Genomic DNA, 22,794 nt, shown 5'->3' with positions numbered 1-22,794 from the left:
GAAATCTGAAGTCAAGTGGGAAGTTTTCTACCCGCTGATTCGTCCTACAGGAAAGAGCCTTGGAATGTTGATTGAAGTCACGTCAAGCCAATCACAGCTCGTCACACATCAGTCGTCCACCAATCGGCTGTTGACTGGAGGTAAAGAGGCTTCATGGATAGAATAATCTGCTAACATCGGGAAGAGCCGAAAAGAGGCTTGAAAAGTGGAGTGTTGATGCGAGACAAGTTGTTTTACAGCCAGAAAAGTGTTCAGTTTAAAACGTTTCTGTGATATCGTGGAGCTATACGGGAATTGGATTATGGGAAGGCAATAAAATGGTGAGTTGGAGGCATTTTTCTAACTTTATGAGAAAGTTTAAGAACTCTTTTGTCGTACTTGTTAAGTATCAGTTAACAGGCTGAAAATGGTATACAAATTGATATTTTTGCGTGGAATACTAACCCCTTTTTTCAAGTGTTAAACAGAATTGTGAAATGAAGGTAACGTGGCGTCCTAGTTAACATAGTGATGTTGCCAACTCTGTCAGCCACCAATATAGCATGCATTATAATTTAAACTCTCTTTGCCATACACATTCTTTAATTAGTTGGTCCTAAACAAGCGGCCTTAGGGATGTATGTTTTACTCAGAACAACATCAGTTGCATTTGGTATTTGTTTAGCATAGAACAGATGGACGTTTACTACCGCTTTGATTTTCTACAAATCACTTGTCACTTGTCAGTGTTAATAATGTTATGCAGGAGCTATCTCTAGTGTTCAGTGCCCTCATTCTATGTTTTAAACTACATAATGAGAATATAGTAGTGAATATATATAAAAAAAAAATCATATGGACCTTAAACTAGCTTAAAGCACGCAGTTTTCCTGAGATGCTGCTCAGCTACAAATTCAAGTAGTCATGCATGACATTCCTCAGTCAGGGAGCACTGCACAGATTTGGTCAACTGGAAGTTCACTCTAAACAAGTTGTAAAACCGTGGCTTAAGGTAACTTTTTCCCTTAGTCACAACTTTTCAGCTGTTGCAAGCAGTCAGAAGATTGTTTAAATATAAATATATCTTTGGTTTTGATGTGTAATGTGTGGTGTCTTGTATGTAAAGCTTATTCTGCCAGGACAATGCTGACTTGGTAGTTGGTGGGAGTCACACTCCCATGCTAGTACGTATACAAAACTCCATGTGGGTGATTTGTTTAACAAATAGCCAGGGCGACCCGGCTGCAGTGCTTTCTTTAATGACACAAGAAAGCTGCTGGCAGTGCAGTCTGAAAGCTAAATTTAATGTGCTTGCATGAAAGTGCTTCTTCTGTTGAACAGGTGCATCACATTGAATTAGAATATCATCAGAAAGTTAATTTGTTGCATTTACTAAATTCAATAAGTGAATCTAAAAGTTGATAATGGTTCATTAAATAGTTCATTAAACACAGTAATACATTTGAAATGCTTAATGTTAATTTTGATGACTTTGGCTTGTAGCTGATGAAAACTATTTTAAAAATTGTTTTGCATAAAAACAAGCAAACAAGGCATTTTTAACATATCAGTCTCATTTTGCCATGTACTGTAAAGTATATGCATTAAATATTTGTTTGGGTCTCTTTTGCCAAGAGATACTCAGTGCAAATTGTCATTGAAGCAGTCAGCCTGTAGCACCGCCGCATGGTGAAAGAAGCCTAGGTTCCTACATTAGCCACTCATTCGCCTTGTTAGGTCTGGTCTCTGTCATCTTTCTCTTGACAACGCTGCATAGATTCTCAATGGGGTTTGGACTAGTTAAATTGGCAGGCCGGTCCAGTAACATTAAATAATGGCAAATAAATCAGGTATCGGTCCTTTTAGCAGAGTGGACAGGTACCAAGCCATGTTTAAAAATGAAATCAGAATCTCTATGAAGTCGGTCAGCAGAACGAAGCATGAAGTGCTCTAAAATTTGATGGTAGAGGACATCACTGACTTTGGACTTGATAAAGCACAATGGACCAGAACCGGCAGATGACATGACTTTGGAAATCAACACTATATGTGGAAACTTCACTCTGCACTTAAAGCAACATGGTTTCTGTGTCTCTAAACAAAAAGTATAGCCTTTTTTATTTTAGATAAGATGTTTCTAATGTTATTTTCGGTCATTTAGAGCTAGACAGCTAGACAGAACATAGGTACATGCATGTGTTGTCTCTCCAAGCAGTGACTCCAAGCCCATCCCCGTCCTTGTGAATCTCACCCAATCAGCTGAATGAACTTTGCTCCTTAATTCTCTCAACGATGCAGTCATCTCTGTTGCTTGTGTACCTTTTTGTGCAGGATGTTTTCCTTCCACCTAACTTTCCATCAGTAGATTGGGTTACTGCTTTGTATGACCAGTTAATGATTGTGCAGGATGAAACATTACATTCTTTGTGTTTTAAAAAATATACATATTTTTATTAAGGTCATGTAATGCTCCAAATTTCTGTGAAACTGAATTTTGGATCTTCATTAGCCATAAGCCATAATCGTCAAACATAATAAAAGCTGCAGGATATGTGTCCTTAGCTGCTATTATAGTTTATAAAGATAGATGCTTTTTCTTGGAAAAATAACAGTTTTGGGAAATGTTAAAATTCTTCACTGTTATGAGGCAACAACTCTACTTGGCAGTAACAACTCACTCAAATTGCTTTTTGTTTTCCATGGCAAAAGCTGAAGGATGCCAGAGTTCTCATCAGTTCGGAGACATGCCATTCGTTTTTAGAAAGTCCACCATGGAGTAATTGTCCAACTCATCATCCAGTCAATGATCCACTCAGATAAAACGGGGATTAGAAAAATATGTAGTCAGCAGCTGGGAAAGAGAACCCCTGGCTCTTCTGCAGGTGCATGTGAGAAATCACACAGTACTTGTTTAGCAGCTGGGAACATGCTTATATTTAGAATCAGAATGAACATGACCGTTAAATATGATAGGCATTGTAAATCACAGCCTGCCATACCCTTTTTTTAGCTCCTTATATTTTCACCAATTCAGTCTTGGCTTTCTCTACTCTTCCAGAATCAGGATTTGGACTTCAGGTATGGTAATGTGTTGAATTCCTGTTTTCCCATTAAAATCCTTTCACCTTCAGCTAGGCAACAAAAGCTCTTTGGATCTGCTCCACACACACACTAGTGTTCTTCTGGTGACATGTTGGGCTCTAAATGTTTTCGTGTGGCTTGCTGGATGGGTGGAGACCAGATAGAAATGACAGCCAAGACTGTACAGTGTATGCTGGTTTTACAGCACAGCCCTTCTCTTCAGTTCCTCACAGGGTTTTCTCTGTTATTAAAGCAAGCTGTAACTAATTTAACAATGACATTCATTACACCAATTTTAAAACAGGAACGATGTGGCACAACTGTAATAATTTCATACATGTGAAGTGATCAATGTCTAGTAGATTAGTATAGACCACATTCACTTCTGAAGCAGAGTTTCTGTGTTTGTTGGGCTGCTGAATGCAGACGTACTCTCACATGTTTGATCGATCTTGCATACTAAATCAAATAAGCCTCCCTCTGGGCCTCATTATTTAAAACTATGTCTCCATAATCTACTAAATACTTAGCTACTACCTCATCTATTTTTTTCCAACTTCCCAGCAGTCAAAATTCTTCAAAATGTCAGCTATCTTGTGCCTGCTTGTAAAACTTCCTCCACCCAATTTGAGGTCAGAAAGGGTGGTGCAGTCAGCTGCGTTTTGGAGGCTGTACGACCCAGATGCTGGTGTGATTTTGAGGTTAGCTGCAGATGGGACGGAGGGAAGGGTCCAGACTTCTTCCTGGACCACGGTTTGAAGAAACTGTCTTCTAAAAACTGTCAGTAGGTTTGAGAGGGGATTTTGAGCCCATCTTTGACCCAAAAAAGCCAATCCAACTCATATAAAATAACAGCCCATGCCCCATTCTCTAACTCTACCTAAATGGTGTCTGAGTCGAAGTGGATATCAGTACAGATCTAGCCACGGGCCAACCTGTCTAGTATGTAAAGGGATACTACTATTTCATCCATAAAACTTTTGAAAAATTTGTCTTCGGATATTTCTTGGCTCAGTTTAGATACTTTAGCGTATCTTGTACAGTGGTGGTTGGTTTGCGATGTCTCTGACCTCTGAACATTTTGTACTTCTAGGTAGTCCATATTGCAGTTCTGCAACATGATGGAACCAGAAGATAATTGGTTCCTGGTAGCTTCTCGCTTCATTCTTCTCAAATTCTTTGCAGCTAATTTTTTATTTTCTCAACAAGTTTCTTACAACCCTGTTGTCTGTACAACAAAACAATGATAGTTTTATGTTCACAACCCAACATTTAGCAATTTCAAGAGACCTGTGACTTTTCAATGTTGGTTAAATATCTGTTTTGCTAAAGAAAAGAAGCTGCCAAAAATATGCACACCTTGATAGGGTGTTGACCTGCTAAAAGCCATAAGCTCTGTCATCACAGACAGACACATCACCTGCTATGCTTAAATCCATTAAGTATTCAAGCTTATCCAGCTTGGAGTTTATAAAAACGCTGATCTGGTCAAAATACTCACGTACCTAGTAATTGTACACACATTGTTCATTACTGTACTGTTTAAAGCCTTCGTTAGCCGGGGTTTTTCTTTATTGGCCATGGCATAATTACTGTAATCCCGGCAGGAAGGTAAACTGCCAAATAAAACGTTTACCTAAAGACAGCAGACACAGCGGACAATAAGCACCACCCAGTCCTCTGGGCTTTTGTTGATGACTCTTAGCTCATATGAGGAATTCCACTTTTCAATAAGTGGACTCTTGAAAACTCGACAGCAGAAACAAAATCTCTTACTAAGTCAAGAGGGTTGGATGTTGAAGTGTGTCTCACATCAACATAGCCAGACTGATGTCTGCTTGGTAACTTATCAAATCTTTTTTTCTAAACATCCAGAAATCTTAAGAAACTGCTAGTGCACCCCTCATTTGTCTGTGGGTGAAAGGAGGCATTAGTCCCTACTGTAAAATATGATATTTTCTCAATTTAATAAATTTATCAAAACCAAAAACTTCTACTTTAAAACATTGGTTTTAAAATAGGCTTGGGGATCTGGTTAGTATGTCTCCCTGGTAAGGTGTTCCAGGCACGTCCCACCAGGAGAACACCCAGTGGAAAACCCATGACATACTGGAGGGACACTTTCTGGACTGGCATGGGGACACCTTTTGATTCCCCAGGATGAGCTGAATTGGTTGGGGAGAGGGATGTCTGAGCCTCTCTGCTTAGGCTACTGCACATCATCAGTTCCTTCATATTTTCTATGCAACTAACTTTGTATCAAACTTTATTTCCTGTACCACTGAAGGGAGCTGGAATTCCACCTAGGGTACTTGAGCCACAGAATGAATAATTTTTAAGTTTTGTTGTTGCAAACATTGTTATATTTTTTTTCTTTGAAGTTATCTGATAAAGTACTGATGTGTACATTTTTAGCTCCTCCTGCATCAGTAAAATTGGCACACAAAAAGCAATTTATCTTCAGCATTAGGGATCATGTAAAAGTGTTGTTTACCTGCTGTTTGTTCTTTAACATAGTGGAGATATTAGGACTCAGGTGAACAAATTATGTGCATTTCACCAGCAGTCTAGATGACTGTTTTCCTGTCTGCATAACACAGCTCAGCTGCAGAGCTTGTAATGACATGCTCAGCTGAGCCTGTCATCAACCATGGTGAGGACTTTAGCTTTCTGCTCTTACTCACGTTCACTGTGTTCCAATGCCTTTCTTATAAACACTCTGCTGGAGAGGAGAGTGATGACGAAATAATCTTCACTCTGGTTTGAAACTCGTTCTTATTTAGCTGTTGCACGTGTTTTGCACTGTTTGCTGTGCAACTGCCGCTGCAGTAGCTAGGAATGCTTTCTTTGAGCTGATCCTTCCCACAGGATGAGACGGGTGGTAGTTTGGTGCTCAGGTCACAACATGACACATGCTTTGAAAGATGTAATTTACCAATATGGCTTTGGGTTTTCTTTGTGAATAAAAGAAGAAATAATTGAGAGGAGGACCAAAAAAAGGTAAACATGGGAAGAATACTGTGCTCAATCCCAAAACATTTGCATAAAAAGTTTGTTTTAATGCATTTTCCTTTGTGTATCCTCCCTTACTTCCTTCCCTTGCTTTCCTAAATCCCAGTGGATCTGAGGGGAAAGGTGATTCACACTCTAAGGCTCCCAGCTGTTAGTTTTGACTCCAAACCTCTGTCATGTAGCTACGTGTTTCATTCTTGCATATCACCTTTCCTGTGTTCTGTATCCCTCCCCATACTCCACAGCATTGTTGCTCCTCCTACTTGTCCTTGTGGACCCCTCTCTGTATTGCACAGGCCAACATCACCTCAGGCGATGCACATTCGATCTATCTCTGCTAGCATTAGCATCATCTGTTAGTTGCACTGTTTTCAACAGACACTGGCTCTGTGTGTTCATATCCTCTGCTCTGGCAGTGAGCCACGCAGAGGACAAAAAGGCTGAAGATTTCCCGTTATTCATAGACAAAACAATCTTTGAGTCTCAGAATGAGATGTCGTTCTTGTCCCACATACTCTTAAGTAAATTTATCTGAGAAATAGACTGTGAACCTGTGTTGTGTCTTGTTTTATAGGAATTGTGTAGATGTACAATACGGGCTATACAAACTACCACAATGGCTGCTTTATGCTATATTATGATATGGTTCTGTCATGCCTTTGTGGGTATGTTCCATCAGAAAGACATTAACAGAAACTATCCTTGAGATGTACATTGGCAGATGAACACGGGTCTAAATTTGTGATTCAGATGAACTCGCTGTGTGACCTTTTTTTTTTTTTTTTTTTTTTTTGTGTAAAGATTTTGAAGTCAAGTTTGTTTGAAAGTCGTCCTGGGGAGTTATGTTATACAATTCTGGTTCTTATTTGTTGTCTTTTATTATCTAATCAATCATCTAAGTATTCATGAGTTTTTCCTGTGACAAATTCATTTCTCCTCAGCAACCTAGCCTTCTGTAACATTTGACCTTTCTGTTTAGGAATGTCTGCTGGCATAGTTAAAGACCAGCTTTCTGGTGTTTGTGGAGCTTGTCCAGGAGACGAGAATCAACCATGGACGTGGATGAGTTTCCTCCCCCACCTCCTGAAAGTAAAGTCAACAAACCCCACACACACATACAACATCTACATGGGGCAGGTTGTGAAGCATGACGGGGGAATGGCAGCAGCAGAGGGCAGTTAGCTCAGTTGGTTAGAGCGTGGTGCCAATAACGCCAAGGTCGCTGTATGGGCCAAATGTTTTGAATACCATCTTGACAGGCAGATTAGTATGCATTTACACATTAGCTAAAAATGCTCTTACTTAGTGTGAGTAATTATCCTCCTTCTTTACCCTGTGCAGTTAAAAAAAAACACATTCTGTCCAGTTGGTGCTCTTAGTCTGAGACGGTCAGTCATTGAATGAATTAATCTCAGTATGTATGAAAATAAAAGTATGTTGTAATTTGTAGTTTTAGTTACTGGATATTAGTTGATATGTATATTTATTTGTTAAACTGAAAATGTGAAAAATGCTGAACAAAAGCATTTATATCAGAGTAAAAATTAGCTGATGCCTTACAAGAGGAGAAATATCATTGAAGAAATCTGTTTCATTTACATCTTACATCTTTAGGTAGTAAACTGCAATATTTGATCAATAATTTCCTGAAACCTAAACTGGTTTTAGGAAACCAGTTGATGAAAAACTAAAAGATATCAAAAAGCTGAATCAATAACATAATAGTGTGGATACCTGCATTCACTCAAAAAGAGTAATTTCAGAAAAACATCTTTGGAAAATGCCTAACTTCATTATTTTTCTGAAAGCTTTTAAAAGGTATGTTTATATATATATATATATATATATATATATATATATATATATATATATATATATATTTTTTTTAATATTGTCATGGTTTTATTGTTTTTGTCTTTTTTTTGTAACCAAAATTGCAGCTGGGACATACATTGAAGATTAATTTGGACTAAAAAATGTAAATTGACTGTTATTTGGTATGTAGTTAACACTTGTTCCAGTACAAATGAATTGAATCAAATCTAATTAAGATATTATCTTCGGTTGAAATGAATGATACTAGGAAGTAGCAACAATTATTTATTTTTCAGGCGAAATCAATGTAGTTTTCAAAACTACACAAAGTTATCTTATTTTTAATTAATTGTGTTTGGACTGAGACAACATTGAACATATCCAAACATTTTTTTTTTTTTGCATTTGTTGTTGAAGTCTGATTAAAATTCTAACCCTTGACACCACTGCAGATGAAATTCTTTGTTTCTTTAAGAGACTTTACAGTGTTAGTGCTGTAGGATTATAGGCTAGCAGCTGTAGATCCTGGCATTGACAGTTATTTTTTGGAGGGTTGGTGAAGCTGGACAGTGAGTAAACAACAGATTCCTCTCTGTCGCTGTGAAGTGTGTGGGCAGTAGTACGAAAGGAATAAGGAGGATAAAATGTGCTGAATACCAGACAATGTGTCTCAGTCAGTACTAGGCTGAATACTGCTGCAGAAGCACACAAGCATAGATGCACACACTCTCTGTCTCTCTCTCTCTTTTTCTCTCTTGCACACACACATTCTCTGGGGATGGAGACAGAAAAATGCTTCGTCTCCAGCTGGCCAGTCACTTGCTTTGTTGCCAGGGGGATGCAGGAACGGGTCGTAACCCGGTGACTCATTTCAACAGATCATTATATACCACAGTGGAGATAAGTACTGAGAACAGAATTCATGCTGCTGGTATGAATTGACAATGGGAAACTCTTCAAGGCATTTACATGCATAGTTCAGTTATTTCTGTTTAGCAAAGAAAAAAAGAAGAAAAAAAATGTAAAAACTCAAACGTCTCAAGTCAAAATGCATGTTTGTGCTGTTTCTTGTATATACATAATACTACAAGATCAACATCCAGCATAATCTATAATTAAGCTGCATGCCATTCCATACATATAGTCACCCATAAATCATCTCTTTCACAAACAAGGGGCTTTTCTACCTCCAACACCCAAAGCATAAAGGATCTTGTGCTTTTTCAGGAAGGAAAATATTGACTGTTCAAAATTACATGTTATACAGTGATTATTTAATTTGGCTTAAAATCATTAATTGGTCATTTCTTCCTTAGTATCTGAAGAGAGACTGTTCCCTAGGATTTAGCCAACCCCTTTAGCTACTTTATAAATTACCCAGTAGATCAGATACAGAGGTGTACAGCGGAATACAAGAAGCTGTAAAACACTAGATTATTTCATTCTCCTAGGCTGCTGTTTTGTCACTTAGATCTAAATGTCATCTGCTTTCACAAAGGCAGCTGAAAGGAGAAGGTATCTGGAAGGTTTGATTTTTATTTTTAAATGTAAATGCTTTAAAACAATCAGCAATAAACCTTTCAAATCCAAACTGTTTTAGTCTTTCTAGAAGTCTGAATGTCCAGAAGGAAATCAGGCACACTGTTGGAAGTCGTAGCATCAGTATTGAGCCCATTGTCCCGTCGTCCCAGCCTAGTGGAGAGTTATCCGTGCTTTATCAGTGCAATCCACACAGCTCATTATTCAAACATTTGGGAAACAACTGATAGCATCTCAGTTTCCAGGTTTCCGCCATGCCCCTTTTCTCTTTATTGCACCGTAGTAGGAATATATGGGGTCACAATGCTGACCTGAAACATTAGTCACAGCATTTTCTCACATGGAGAGGTGGAGCAGCTACCTGTCAGAGCCTGAGGGAGTGGTGTTTGTGATTTAGAGCTTTGGGGGTTGCTTTCAGGAACTTCAAAGTTGTGGTTGTTTTTTTTTTTGGTTTTTTTTCCGCTTGAGGTTTATTTTTCAGTTAAGATTCATTAGATAACTGCACTTGCACATGCAAGACACAACAGGTGGATCTAGGAAAGTGAAAATGGTAATTAATTTTATATAGAGGCCAACCTTGACCTTTAAATATTTTCTGTCTCCATAGATTAGGTACCTACATAGGAAGTAGCATAGCCTCAAGTTAAAATGCCAAAACCCAGGATTAAACCAGTCTAACACTCTCCTGACTGAGGTATTTAAACACACCCATTCAGGTGACACTCCACTGAACATGACACCACATGAACTTCGAATGCTCTGTTTACTTTGGGGACAGAGTCAGGATATTGGCTATGGGGTTTTGATAAGACTGTAGCCTGAAGCTTAATACAGTCAAGCTGTTCGAATGATGAATATGCTCCTAGGAATCTGTGGTATCAGCAGCAAAGTGGAAGACAAAATTATCTGAAGCAACCAAGACAAACAGAGGGGTTTCTTTAGATAAAATGGTGTTTATAAGACGATCAAACATTCTGAATATAAACTCCATTCATCTTTTGTTTCCCCGATACTTTTTTTTTTTTATCACACCACCAATTTCTTGTTGATTTTATGAAAAGTGAGCAGATGAGTTTGGTTTAAAGACAAGCTTGTGCTTTCCTCATCCATTTACAGCTTGTGTAATGCTTTTACTAACGTCACACGTGTTTATTATTGCATAAGAAATAATGTACAAACTCGGACTGCACAGCTCACCAAGGGGAGTAACTGCTTTCTTCCACTTCTGGCCCAGTTGCGGAGTGGAAACTGGAAAGATATTTCATGTTTCCTTCCTGTCTCCTGCCAAGCCAGTACTTTTTGAGGGCTGCAGTAACTGAATTTTGTTGTTTAAGCATACACTCGATATAATAAGAAAAAGCAACTGATGCTTTTCAAACTCGAAGGAAAACATTTTCAGTTTCCAATAAAATCCAGATAACTTCATCTTGGTCACGTTGCCATTTATACAGCTGATTATTACAGCTGTGTAAATGGAATACTGTTGTATTAGCTATAGATCAAGATTCCAGGGCTTTTGGGTTTGTACTAATTGAAAGTACCTGGTTAAGATTCACTTTTTATAATCTTACAACTGAAATTCACTATAAAAATCCTGAACTCCCCGTTTAATCAAAGGCCTGCCTTGAACACAAGCCCACACAACCTAAAAATAAAGGGTCCTATATATGTTTTTTTTTTTTTCTTACTTTCTTATGGTGGTGTCATATCGGTGTTTAGTTTTTTGGATAAGTTTCAGAAATGCAGAACTTAATTGAAACCGACGACTGAAGAACTAGGCAGAACATTCCTTTATTTTCTCTCTCCATCTAAATCTGTTGCTCTCCTGCACACAGTGCTAGCAGACAATGTCCCATTTGATGATGAAGATGAAGGAGAACCTTTCGACTTTGAAAGTGGCAATGACATCCCTGAGGCGCCTCCAGCGCCTCCCACCTTCCCCAGTGAGGATCCCAGCCAGGCAAACTCTGTGACCGGTCATCCTGAAGGCTCCTCCAGCAACTTGGACCCTCCAGCACAGTTCTCCAACTTGGCACCAACATCAGAAGACACTGCAGTTGCCATAATCAAACCCTCCTCCGCAGGCAGAGAAACAACAGAAACTGAAGAGACATCTGTTGCTGAGGGAACTAATGACAGGGATGAGGATTTACCACCACTACCGTCTCCACCTCCTCCTGTTAGTTATGGCATACAGACAGATCCCAGAAGCACAGGTTTGTAACCCAGAGTGTTTACATTTCACTTTTCTTTACAGTGGGGGTATCTACTTTGAGTTTAACCTTCTGTCCTATGAGTGTCTGTCTTTGCCATATTTGTACTCTGAAAACCGTTAGTTGTAAATGGCACTTTTAAGTACAGTTTTTTTTCTCTCTCTCTTTTTTTCCCTTGTTGGCAGTGGTCTTAAATTCCCCAAATTCTTTTGGTATTCTCTGTTTACAGTCTCCAGCCCTACAGCTCTGGCTAAAGTTAGGACTTAAAGGAAGGCTGTCCGTGTCTCTCATGGTATATCAGTAAAAATCATTACAACCTATTTTCATCAATACATTCTCATGCATCCAGAAATATCCTCACTGTGCTATGTTCTGGGTTTTTTGCGTGAAGGGATCGAAGCACACCCATATCATTTGTTTTTTGATGTTTTTAAGATAAATCATTAGTTAGTTTATACTCAGCTTTCCTGATAATTGCTCCCTCTGTAGCTCCTTATAAGCTTTGTCTTCCTAAACAGGGCATGCAAAATTACAATAATAGACTCTAAATATGTCATAATACAAAGTGTATTTGTATTAAATAAATTAGAATATGTTTTCTAATTAGGCTCATTTGTCAAATGAAAAGCGACTTCAGAAAATAACAACTTTTTAAGCAGATTTTAAAAACACGTTTACATTTCTCTGTAAACATGTTTTGTTTTTTTTATTGATTGATGAATTAATTTTATAGTCGATGTTATGTTTTTTATTTTCTGTAAGCAGAGAATCATCATAGCTGGAACAGCTTGAGAATACCAGTCTGTGTGTAATCTATATAATGTTTCGCTGAGTAGTTTGACATAAGCTTTTAAAAATATTCTAATTTATTGAACAAAACTATTTATTGTATGGTTGAATCTTCATTGCAACTTATGATGAACAAATTACATTTCTAAGATTTCCTTTCCACCAGACTAATGCAGAACTTCAGGATCAAAAGTCAGGCAGAACATAGACTGCCACCGCAGCCTTTGAGCTAAACGCAGAGAGCTTCCAGTAAGGTGTGATGGAGTGCGAATGTTTGTGGACTGTCTTCAAAACGTTCGGAGATGCCATTGCTTCATTGTCATGTTATCAGCATGTGTGGGTCTTGGGTGCAGCATTGAGGAGCTTGATAGCAGCTATGATGGCACCTCCAGGTCATCAGAGCATCTGAAAGGGCTGGCCATACTGACCCTCAAGCTAAGGCTATGTCTTCATCGCGCCCAAGTTAGGCTGGAAGTGTTGCAAGAAATTTATTGTGATTGTCCTGTCACTGTGACTGTGAAGACAAAAATGATCTCACCTAACTGAACAAACCACTCCTCTAACTCACAGCTAGAGAGCTACACATATCGCACGCCCACATATCATGCATGCAGTTGCTGAAAGATCAAGGGAAGCTATGAGTTCTTCAGGCTGTAGTTAAAATGCAAAATATATTTGTCATGTTCTCAATGAAAAGCCCTTGCATTGTATGAGGAAGGAAATGGAAAAAAAAATAGAACAAGGAGTAAAAAGCACAAGCAGCCATTTATAAAGGGTTTACAATTTAATCTTATAGGCACGACATCTTAATCTGCTGATAACCTCATGAAAGTGGCGCCGTCTTTTTTTTTTTTTTTGTTCCCCCACAGAACAAGACTTAAGCTGATTGTTGAGTTGAACAAACATTACATTTTGCCTTTGAAATCTAGCAGACTGTGTGGAGAAATTGCAGCTGTGACATGGTACCAAGGAGTCATCATCATAAGAAAATGGCAAAAGAAAACCTGTGATGAAAGCAAAGGGCAAAACATTGTATTAAGAATCAGTTTAAACGCAGTGAAACTTAGTAACCTTATATTTGAATGTGTCTTCCTGTGTTTCTGTCTGATATGGCATCATGGTGCTGCTTTGATTGAATGGTACAGCTGTATCCCTCATCTCTCTGCAGACCCTGAAGGGGAGAGTGCCTCTCTGAATGACCCACACCCTCCACAGGGTTTGCCCAGGACTTCCTCTCAGAGTAAAGTCAACCCTTACTCTGTGATTGATATCACTCCCATTCAGCTGCAGCAAGAGCAGCAACACGGACCCTCCTCTTCCACTTCCTCACCAAGGGAGTCGAAAGTACGAGAGGAAGAGGGCCAGGATATCCACACCAGCTCGTCCAGCATTACGTCAGGATACTCTGTGCCTGTGCCATGTGGCTATGCGACCCCCTCTGGTGTACCGCTCATCACACCTGCCTACACCACACCAGTCATCATTCGGCATCTCTCTGTGGATGAAGATGGTAAAGTAGAGATTCTAACTAGGGAATGTGTCAAACTGTTTCACTTGATAAGAAAAGAAAAGATAAGAAAATGTGAAGCTATTCTGGAGATATCCACAAAAGCAGACCATTCAGCTTTTTGAATTCAGACACTTGCAGTGGATGGGTTTCAGCACACAACACTGTCTCAGTGGCTTCCAGCTCCTGACTTTTTTTTTTTTTTTTTTTTTTTTTTCTTGTTTTTCCTAAAGCCTTGCCACAAGGAAGTGAGAGACTAAATTTAGACCTCCCCACAGATCTGTGCTGGCTGTGAGGATTTTCCGGTTTCCCTAAAATCTTGCAGTCCAAGCATGCTCAGAAGCCTAAAGCACCATTATTATCTTCTCAACCTCAGAATGGTTTGATATACTCAGTTTTATTCTAGTAAATAACCTCAATGTATCTGATCCTAAAGTTGTTTAAAAAGTATGCTTTTTTTTTTTTCTGGCCACAACAAACATGGCTATGATGTTGTTGGGACGTTTTTTTTTAAATATAATGAATAAATCAAGATTATGCTTAAGTGAAATTAAGTATCAGTTTTACAACATTGAAGTCAAAGTCATTGTATGTGGGGAGCAGTTAGTGACACCTGGTGGCAGATAATGTGTTTTAAACTTGTTCTGATTAGATAATGCAAACCACTGTTGAGTTTGTTTAAATGTTTAGTACTACATGTGGAAGAAGCATTCATACTTGTGACCGAATGTGTGGTTTCGCTGGTTACAGTGCATTGCGAAATTATATTTGCCTTTTTCGGGATGGAGAGCCAGTGTCTTTGCTGTAGATAAGACAGACTTCATTGACAAAGACACACATTGTGTGGCAAGAGTTATTTTTCATACACATAATCATATGAAAGGATTTGATTATGTGTTCAAAAATACTGTTCAATCAATATTGAATAAATATTGGTTTTGTGAAAAAATAGTAATTACGCTTAAACAGCAACATTACTTCTTTCTCTTTTTTCTTTTTTTTTTTTACCCCAAACAGGCTATTTATACTAGAGGATTCAAACCTTCAAAGTGTGCTACTAGACTTTGTTTTAATTTTAGACTAGATGCATACAAATTATTTTCACATGTATTTATATGTGCCTGTTCATTTAAGGGCTAATTTCCTGCTAATTACCGGATCTCCAGCCTATACAGAACAGCCAGTTAAAAAGTTTTTGTTGATTTTTGTTTGTTTGGTTTTTTTTAGATGAACTCTTGTGTTGTTCTTAAGTCATGCTCTTTGTTTTTCTGTTTAGCAATATGCAGCTGGTAGTAAAATGTTCTTTGTTATTTTGTGTTGTAACACTTTTTTATCATCTTTCAGTGACAGTAGTCGGGACCAACAACATCTCTGCTGACAGGTGAGTCTCAAATAGGTAGATTTTTTTCAAATGTATTTACGATGGTCATTGTATAGTTGTTTTTTTAAAATAAATTCTGCAATTTGATCACTTACCTGAAGAACAGATATTAAAAAGAGCATATGTGCACATATTTTTTAAGTGTTTTCAGTGAAGAGAATCCAGCTATTGCAGAGGAAGATGCTTTGGCTAAATGGGCATCAGATCCTGCAAACACTGCTTGGATGGAAAGTAAGTAAGATAACTGGTTTGGGAAAAAAAAAAAGTTAATTCAGTTGTTAATCAATCAATCAATCAAATTTTATTTGTATAGCACATTTCAGCAGCAAGGCATTTCAAAGTGCTTTACATAATTGAAATAAAAACAGCATGTAATAAACGGTGAGAGAGAGAAATTTAAAAAACATTGAAACCCGCACCCCTTTTAGGATTTCAGTTAAACATCGTTTAACTGGGACTCCAACACGTTTTCCGGGGGGCTTTACATCATTAAAATGTAAACAGTGAGAAAGAGAAATAAAAAGCTGTACAACTTTAGTTGAGATGCCGTCAACTGGGACTTCGAACCCTTCGGACTTTAGTCAAAACGCCGTTTACTGTGTTATTACACAATAGCTGCCTTCAGAAAATCCTTTCTTTTTTTCCATTTGACACAACTAAGACTTCCTTCCCTTTTCATTTGAGGAAGCGGTCCCTTCTGTGAGCCTTTCTTTCAGATCTTTCTTACATTATTACCCAAAGGTGGCCCAAGTACTCCAGCTGTCTTTTTGCACCAAACGTTTATTCTTGATATGTTTTGAAATGTGCTTCAGATCCAGATGAGGTGATCTACGATGATGTCCCCAGAGAAAACTCAGACTCTAACACAGGTTCGAACTTTCTTTTTCAAGTTCAGCATGAAGCTTCCTCTCTCTAACTTTGCAGTAGGCAGTACGGCTTCTTTCATTTCCCCGGCTTGCTGTGATTTCTTAAAAATGTGTTTTTCTCTTATTGCTGTTCAATGTGAAACGATAGGATTCACAAGCTTCTATATATCAAATAGCACTTTTTGTGTTTTAGTTTCTATATGCAGCATGTTAAATTTAAAGTTAATTAATGTTACCTGTTTTTTTAATCAAAACCCCAATAAACTATATTTTGGAATGTTCTGAACAGAAAGTGAAGTTACAGAATTTCCTCATGCATTTTTGTCCTCCACACAGATCCAGATGAGATGATCTATGATGATGTGGAGCTCGGCGAGGAGGGCGGCTGCAGCAGCTCCCTGGACAACGGCTGGAGCTCGAGTGAGTTTGAAAGCTACGACGAGGCGAGTGACGGGGAGGATCGTCCTGAGAATGGCCTGCCCCACGCATTCATGAGAGGAAAACCGCCACAGAGGAAAATGCATGTGAGTATATCAATCACCTTTTCATTTCCACTTTTCATTTCCTGCCGGTAACTGAGACCTTTTGTCTGTTTGATAATCTTTTTTTTTTTTTTTCATATTTGTTCAGTTTTATCTTTATGTATCCTTTACATGAAGGTTTAGTAGGCACATTTCCATCATATGTAATCATTTACATGCAGAAATGGGTCTATTAATGTGTTAATGAAATTGATTAATCTCCACTTTGAAAAATGTATGCTTAATCTTATCTATTCATTTTCACTTACCCAAGAGACTGACTGAAACTTTCTGGAGCTGTATGGAGCATAGAGTAGGGCTAGACCGCTTCACCTGTACCTATTGATTCATCCTGCTGGTCAGCTGGAAAAAGACACATCTGACCATTTGAAAAATCTTTCTCGTTGTTGCTTTTCTGTTTCAAAAAAAAAAAAAAAATGTATTACAAAATGAAAGTTGAGTCTACTAAGATAGTGTTTTACATTTTGGGTTTAATCATCATGAACCTCTCACCTTTTTATTCAAGGTTAACTTATTGTAAAAACCTCATGGAGGACAGAGAGGAGAAAAAATGCATGATGCCTCAAAAATAAGTCGCTGAAGCCCAATTATTAGAACAAGTTGTATTCTAGATTGAAATTTTGGTTTTATTTTATTCTGATTTTTGCTTTTTTTAATTCCTCAAATCAGGACAAAACAAGAAGTGCATTTCTCACAAGAGGCGTACTGGAAAATATGTTTTTTATTTTGTCCCACTTTCTGCGATGCATTTAAACAAATCTATATTTATGGAGAAAACTAAAGCAAGTGAAGAAACCCAACCACTTGAATTTCCTGACACCGTGAGCTGCAACCCAACTCTAAAACCATGACCAGTAATCCTTGCTTTGCTTTTGTTTAGCTCTCTCAAGATCTGACACGCTTGAAAGAACACTATGAGAAAAAGATGAAAGAGCTAATGGCAAGTACAGTGGGAGCTGTAGAGCTGCAGCAGTTAAAACAGAAACACGAGCAGAAGGTAAACTAGGCTCACCTCATGTGTCTGTGCTAGATTAAAACAAACTAGTCCCAACCCCTTTGACTCTCAGTCTGGCTAACCCCACTGACCTGGTACCTTCATCCTGGTTTGGTGTTTAATATTTTTGGTGGTGGTACTGGTGAAGGGTTAGCATCCAGTCATTTTACTTCACCGCCTGCTTCATTGATATGTCTTGCGATTTCTTTTTTGCACCAGAGGTTACAAAGGTTAGGATAGACTGTTTTCTAACATAGATGAGTTTAATTGATGGTGAACTGAGACACCAGCAACACCAACTTAAGTCGTATTCAGCTGAAGCCTTCACATACAGTGCCTTCCAAAAGTACTCGTAGATTCTCATTACCAGCTCACAGAAATTTGAGGAACCTTGTGTTTTCTCCCCTCACAATTCACAGATGTGTTGTACTTTTTCAAGCCTTTCACACAAAATCGTAGTCAAATACACTAGAGTTTGGAATTGTAAAGTGATAAAAAGTAAAAAAAAAAAAGTATAAGACGTATGAGTACTTCAGAAAGGCACAGCAAATTGTGGAATGAGATACTGCAGAACAAGTTTACTGCAGTCAAACTCTCCCATCTTACATTTGTCACTTGGTAATAAAATCCAGATTTTATTTTTTGCTGAAGTCTCAGTTGCTGCCATTCTTTGATTGTTTTGTCCCATACATCTTGATCTGTACTCTAACCCTCTTCCGTTGTAGCTCAGCCGCTGTAAAGCTTTAGGTTTTTAAAAAAGTGAACTAAACATCACCTTAGACAGAGCTCTGATGGTGCAGAAAACCAAGTGAGAGTTAATGCTGAGATGCAAGTTATAGCGTTTTCCTGTCATCCAAGATGCAAAAGCTGGTGAAGGCAGCTAAGGAAGGGACGAAAGACGGGCTTGAGAAAACTAAAGCTGCGGTGAAGAGGGGACGTTCTTTCATCAAAACAAAGTCGTTTTGTCAAGGTAGGTGATTACTTTGCAGAACCACACAGCTTTACCATTCTGTCAATAAAACAAGTTCTTGTTTTAATGTTTTAGAGAGAAAGTTAGCTTGCTTTGAGGATGAGTCTGAGGTCTTCATCGAGGTGGACTGCTTCAACGTTGAGCCTGTGCTCCCACCAACTCCAGAGGGTCTCTCGCAGCAGCAGGTAAGGACTTTCCATAGGAGTCTTTGAAGCTGCAACAGTAGGAAACCGTGTTTAAAAACTAATGCTTTTGTATTTTCTATCTGCAGCTTGTGCGACGATGTATATTGGGCTCTATATTAGATAGTGAGAAGAACTATCTCGATGCCCTCAAAAGGATTTTAGAGGTGTGTAAGTACAGCTGGACTAATGTGGCGCCGTTATTTTGAAATGGTGGTTATTACAGGCTATGTATGTACGCATCTTTTCAGCAATACGAGAAACCCCTTTCCCAGATTGAGCCCAGGCTGCTCAGCGACAGGAAGCTGAAGATCATCTTTTATCGTGTGCGGGAGATCCTGCAGTGCCACTTCCTGTTCCAGATTGCGCTGGCAAGCCGTGTGTCCGAGTGGGACAGCCTGGAGATGATCGGGGATGTTTTTGTGGCATCGGTAAGAATTAATCTGCATATTTAAACACTTATCATAAACATAAACGACAAATCAGTCGAGGTAATCTTTGTTTTTCTATGAAGATTTTTTACACTTTAAGCTCTTCTTTTTAAAATAAAGCTAAATTTTAAAAAAGCAATTCAGATTGTGTCATGGATGAAAACCTTCAGTCACTCAGGTGCTTTTGCAGGCATTTTCATAAAAAATCTTTAAATGTAGACATGGAAAGATGGAGAAATATACCAATATACCTGTGATGTCGGTAACTGGACGATAAGAACTGTTTATATATTTCTAATATAAACATGATGAGATCAATATTTGGAAACGAGTGTAAAATATTAAATGCATTTTAGAGTAAGATACAACTTTACATACATATTCTCAGTTTCTTGTTTGATTGCCTAATCAACATCTTTCTGCAACTACAAGTTAATATTTAATTTATATACATTCATGTAAAATTTTTGTTCCCATACAGTTTTCTAAATCCATGGTGCTGGACGCCTACAGCGAGTATGTTAACAACTTCAGCACAGCGATGGCAGTTGTAAGGAAGACGTGTGCCTCTAAACCGGGCTTCCTGGAGTTCCTCAAGGTTTGAAAGCCTGATACTAACCTCGAGTGACAATGGTGCTCATATTAGGGATGATGATGTCTTATGTTTTATTCTTTTTCTTTTTTCCATGTGTTGTGTTTTGATTGAAAGCCTTTACAGTTTATTTGTCTTCCATCTATTTTATACACACTTGTATGCAATATTCTTATATGCATTATAATAACAGTTGTGCTTATGTGCAGCATCGCCAAGAATCCAGCAGTGACCGCATGACTCTTTATGGCCTGATGATGAAACCAATTCAGAGATTCCCACAGTTCATTTTGCTCCTTCAGGTAATGAGCAGAACAACTGGTTATGCATGCTCTCACCAGCAGAGGGAGTGGGAAACTTTCTAATTAATGCCCTTGTTTTTTGTTTTTTTTGGTTCTCACAGAGAGGGAATTGCTCTCTGGATATGGTTTTCCTTTTCTTTCAACTTAGCTCTCCTTTGTCCTAGATTTTTATTTTTTTTTATCTGTGTCTTTTCACAAAATTAAAGGCCTAGTTTTGCTTTCAATTGTAAAAGTTAATGTGAGTACCAGCAAATTAATGACATTATATGACATTGGAAATATCCACATAAAGCTGGAAAACTAATAATTGTTTACTAGAGCCTATTGGTCTCCAGTGTTGATGCTGAATTCCTCTCATCCTCATCAGGACATGCTGAAGAACACACCGGTGGGCCATGCAGACCGTCTCCCCCTGCAGATGGCTCTGACCGAGCTGGAGACGTTGGCCGAGAAGCTCAATGAAAAAAAGAGAGAAGCTGACCAACGCTGCGAGATCCGTCACATTGCAAAGGCCATGAATGAACGCTACCTTAATAAGGTCTGTATTTTGTAGGCTTTGGTGAAGGGCTATGCTTAAGTCAAACTTCAAATGGATCAGAAAACATTGTTACCATATTTTTATCCATCATCTAGAACAGACGGTTTAAATGAAACCTTGTTAAGACTTTGTTTAGCCTTCGAGGTATCAACTTGTTCTCTCTTGCAGTGTAACCCTCATAGATGTCTGATCATATCACAGACAGACTCTTCTTTTAAATATCATTTCAAATCATTTTACTTCCTCTGATTTTTTTTTTTTTCTAAACTTGACACTGATAATTATAATGACTGATTTTGGGTGTTCTTTCCTTGGTGACAGCATCCACATCAGAGTGGTGTTGTCTCTGCAACCTGGTAGCATTTAGTATGATGCATTTACTGGCTGAAAAAAGTTAAGATTTTTTCCATTCCCATCAATGCCGATCAACCTGCAGGTTTCCTTGGTGATTCTTTAATGTTTTGCCTTAGGATCTTATTAGTGCTTTAAATTTTTGCTTTATTTAGTGTATTGTGTTAGACATGTGCATATAATCCAAACAGTCCCCTTATTGTCATTATTTGTCTGTCTGTTCCACCTACTCTGGCTTCTGTGCTAACTCATGTTTACGGGACATCGAGTGTGGGCCTGTTGACTTTTACTCCTCACAGGCTTTAATTACTCTGAAACATAGTTTTTATATACTGTCATCCATAATGAGCACTTTCACAGAGGAGTCACAAGTAACATGGAAAACAAGGTTCAAATTCACTCACTGTGAAATTAAGGACTTTTATCATGTTTTTCATCACTCTAGCTTCTGAGTAACGGTAGCCGCTACCTGATTCGCTCAGACGACATGGTGGAGACTGTTTACAATGAGCGTGGTGAAATCATCAAAACGAAAGAGCGACGTCTCTTTCTGCTAAATGATGTCCTGATGTGTGCCACGCCCAATATCCGGTAAGGGAGATCTTAACCCTTTCGATAGAAATGTGATTTAATACTATTGTAAGCTTTGAATATTGGTGCATGTGTTCTCCCTGTTGTATACGTTTCAAATTACAATTTTCAGCTTAATTTTCTCTCCACATTTTCTTACATGTTGATGTCATTTTCTCACAGTACTGGATGGGAATTTTCCTTCCTTCCTGTACATGTTTCTTTTTTCCCCCACTTATGACATTTGCCATTCCTTTTTAATCTCAACAGATGCCAGGATGGCAGTGGGAGTGGCAGTGGAAATGCTCCGCTTGACCAGAAGTTTCTCCTGAAGTGGAGTGTACCTTTAAACTTTGTGGAAGTGCTGGAGTTTGGATCCAGTGAGGAAATGGTCGATAATAGCCGATACCCTGCTCCTCACTCTGGGGAGAAGGTGGTGATCAACGCCAAGCCAAGTACGAAACGCAATGTTCCTTTTAACTTTTTCTGATTGTTAGTCTTCCAATCACCTTCCTTCTATTTTCTGATAATACCTGGTTTCATTTATCAAGATATGCAGAGGTTTTTTTTTTTTCTTTTATCATTTTTAAACCTCTTCTGTGGTTTTTCAATAAGATCCTCCAGAAAGTTTAAGAGTGAGTGTAGTTTTCTTTAGTTGTATGTAGCATGGAAACATAAAACAGTACTGGAAAGTCCAACGTCTGTTGCTGCACACTGCTCCTCAGCTTGTCTAAAGAATGGTTCTACTACGTGGCTGTCATAACTAAGAAACCTGACTGTTTGGAAATATTTCTGATTTCAAAAACACCAACAGTGATGCTTTCTAATGAAACAGATTAACTAGTATTGCTTATATTAAGATACCGTGGATCCTCGCCTATTTACAGTTAAGTATTTTTATGTGGATATAGCAGGTGTGGAAGGTATTGGTTCTGCCGCAGACATCCAGAGTTCAAGTCCCAAGCTTGAGACCTTTCCTGTATGTCTACCGCCCTTTTCTCTCAGCCCATTTCCTGTCAGTTGGCTGTGAGTGAAGGCCACCACTGTCACAAATCTTTTTTTTTTTTTTTTAACCCTTGCTAAATTCAGACTCCGAGTGTGTGCTTTTCTCTCTCTCTCTCCTCTTTGGCCGTTTGGTCT

At 38.4% G+C, this 22,794-nt stretch overlaps 1 protein-coding gene across 2 annotated transcripts; it reads left to right on the top strand.

The window, feature by feature from the left end:
- The first annotated feature begins 97 nt into the window (after window positions 1–97).
- Window positions 98–22,217, top strand: LOC103458592 (Rho guanine nucleotide exchange factor (GEF) 10). 2 transcript variants are annotated; one of them, XM_081613659.1, is made up of 18 exons: window positions 98–320; window positions 7,052–7,161; window positions 11,262–11,642; window positions 13,597–13,938; window positions 15,280–15,316; window positions 15,459–15,547; window positions 16,129–16,185; window positions 16,519–16,706; window positions 17,605–17,721; window positions 18,577–18,688; window positions 18,764–18,873; window positions 18,960–19,037; window positions 19,122–19,301; window positions 19,783–19,899; window positions 20,103–20,195; window positions 20,563–20,733; window positions 21,530–21,675; window positions 21,925–22,217. In XM_081613659.1, exons 2-18 carry the CDS (start codon window positions 7,125–7,127, stop codon window positions 22,142–22,144), a joined length of 2,475 nt encoding a protein of 824 aa, XP_081469785.1. In that variant the 5' UTR covers window positions 98–320; window positions 7,052–7,124; the 3' UTR covers window positions 22,145–22,217. The 2 variants fall into 2 exon arrangements, with proteins under 2 accessions (XP_081469785.1, XP_081469786.1); XM_081613660.1 differs by lacking the exon at window positions 17,605–17,721 and having other exon boundaries at window positions 21,925–22,216.
- The last annotated feature ends 577 nt before the right edge of the window (window positions 22,218–22,794 follow it).

This window comes from Poecilia reticulata, chromosome 12, assembly GCF_904066995.2.
Source record: "Poecilia reticulata chromosome 12, P_reticulata-male-v2, whole genome shotgun sequence".
NCBI classification, from domain to species: domain Eukaryota; kingdom Metazoa; phylum Chordata; class Actinopteri; order Cyprinodontiformes; family Poeciliidae; genus Poecilia; species Poecilia reticulata.
Note: the sequence above shows the minus strand (reverse complement) of the source record. Positions and strands in the feature narration are given on the sequence as shown.

Coding starts and splice junctions, on each gene's coding strand:
- LOC103458592 (XM_081613659.1), top strand. CDS start 7,125: ATGGACGTGGATGAGTTTCCTCCCCCACCTCCTGAAA. Junction 13,939..15,279: donor TCTCTCTGTGGATGAAGATG/GTAAAGTAGAGA, acceptor ATCATCTTTCAG/TGACAGTAGTCGGGACCAAC. Junction 20,196..20,562: donor AGTTCATTTTGCTCCTTCAG/GTAATGAGCAGA, acceptor CATCCTCATCAG/GACATGCTGAAGAACACACC.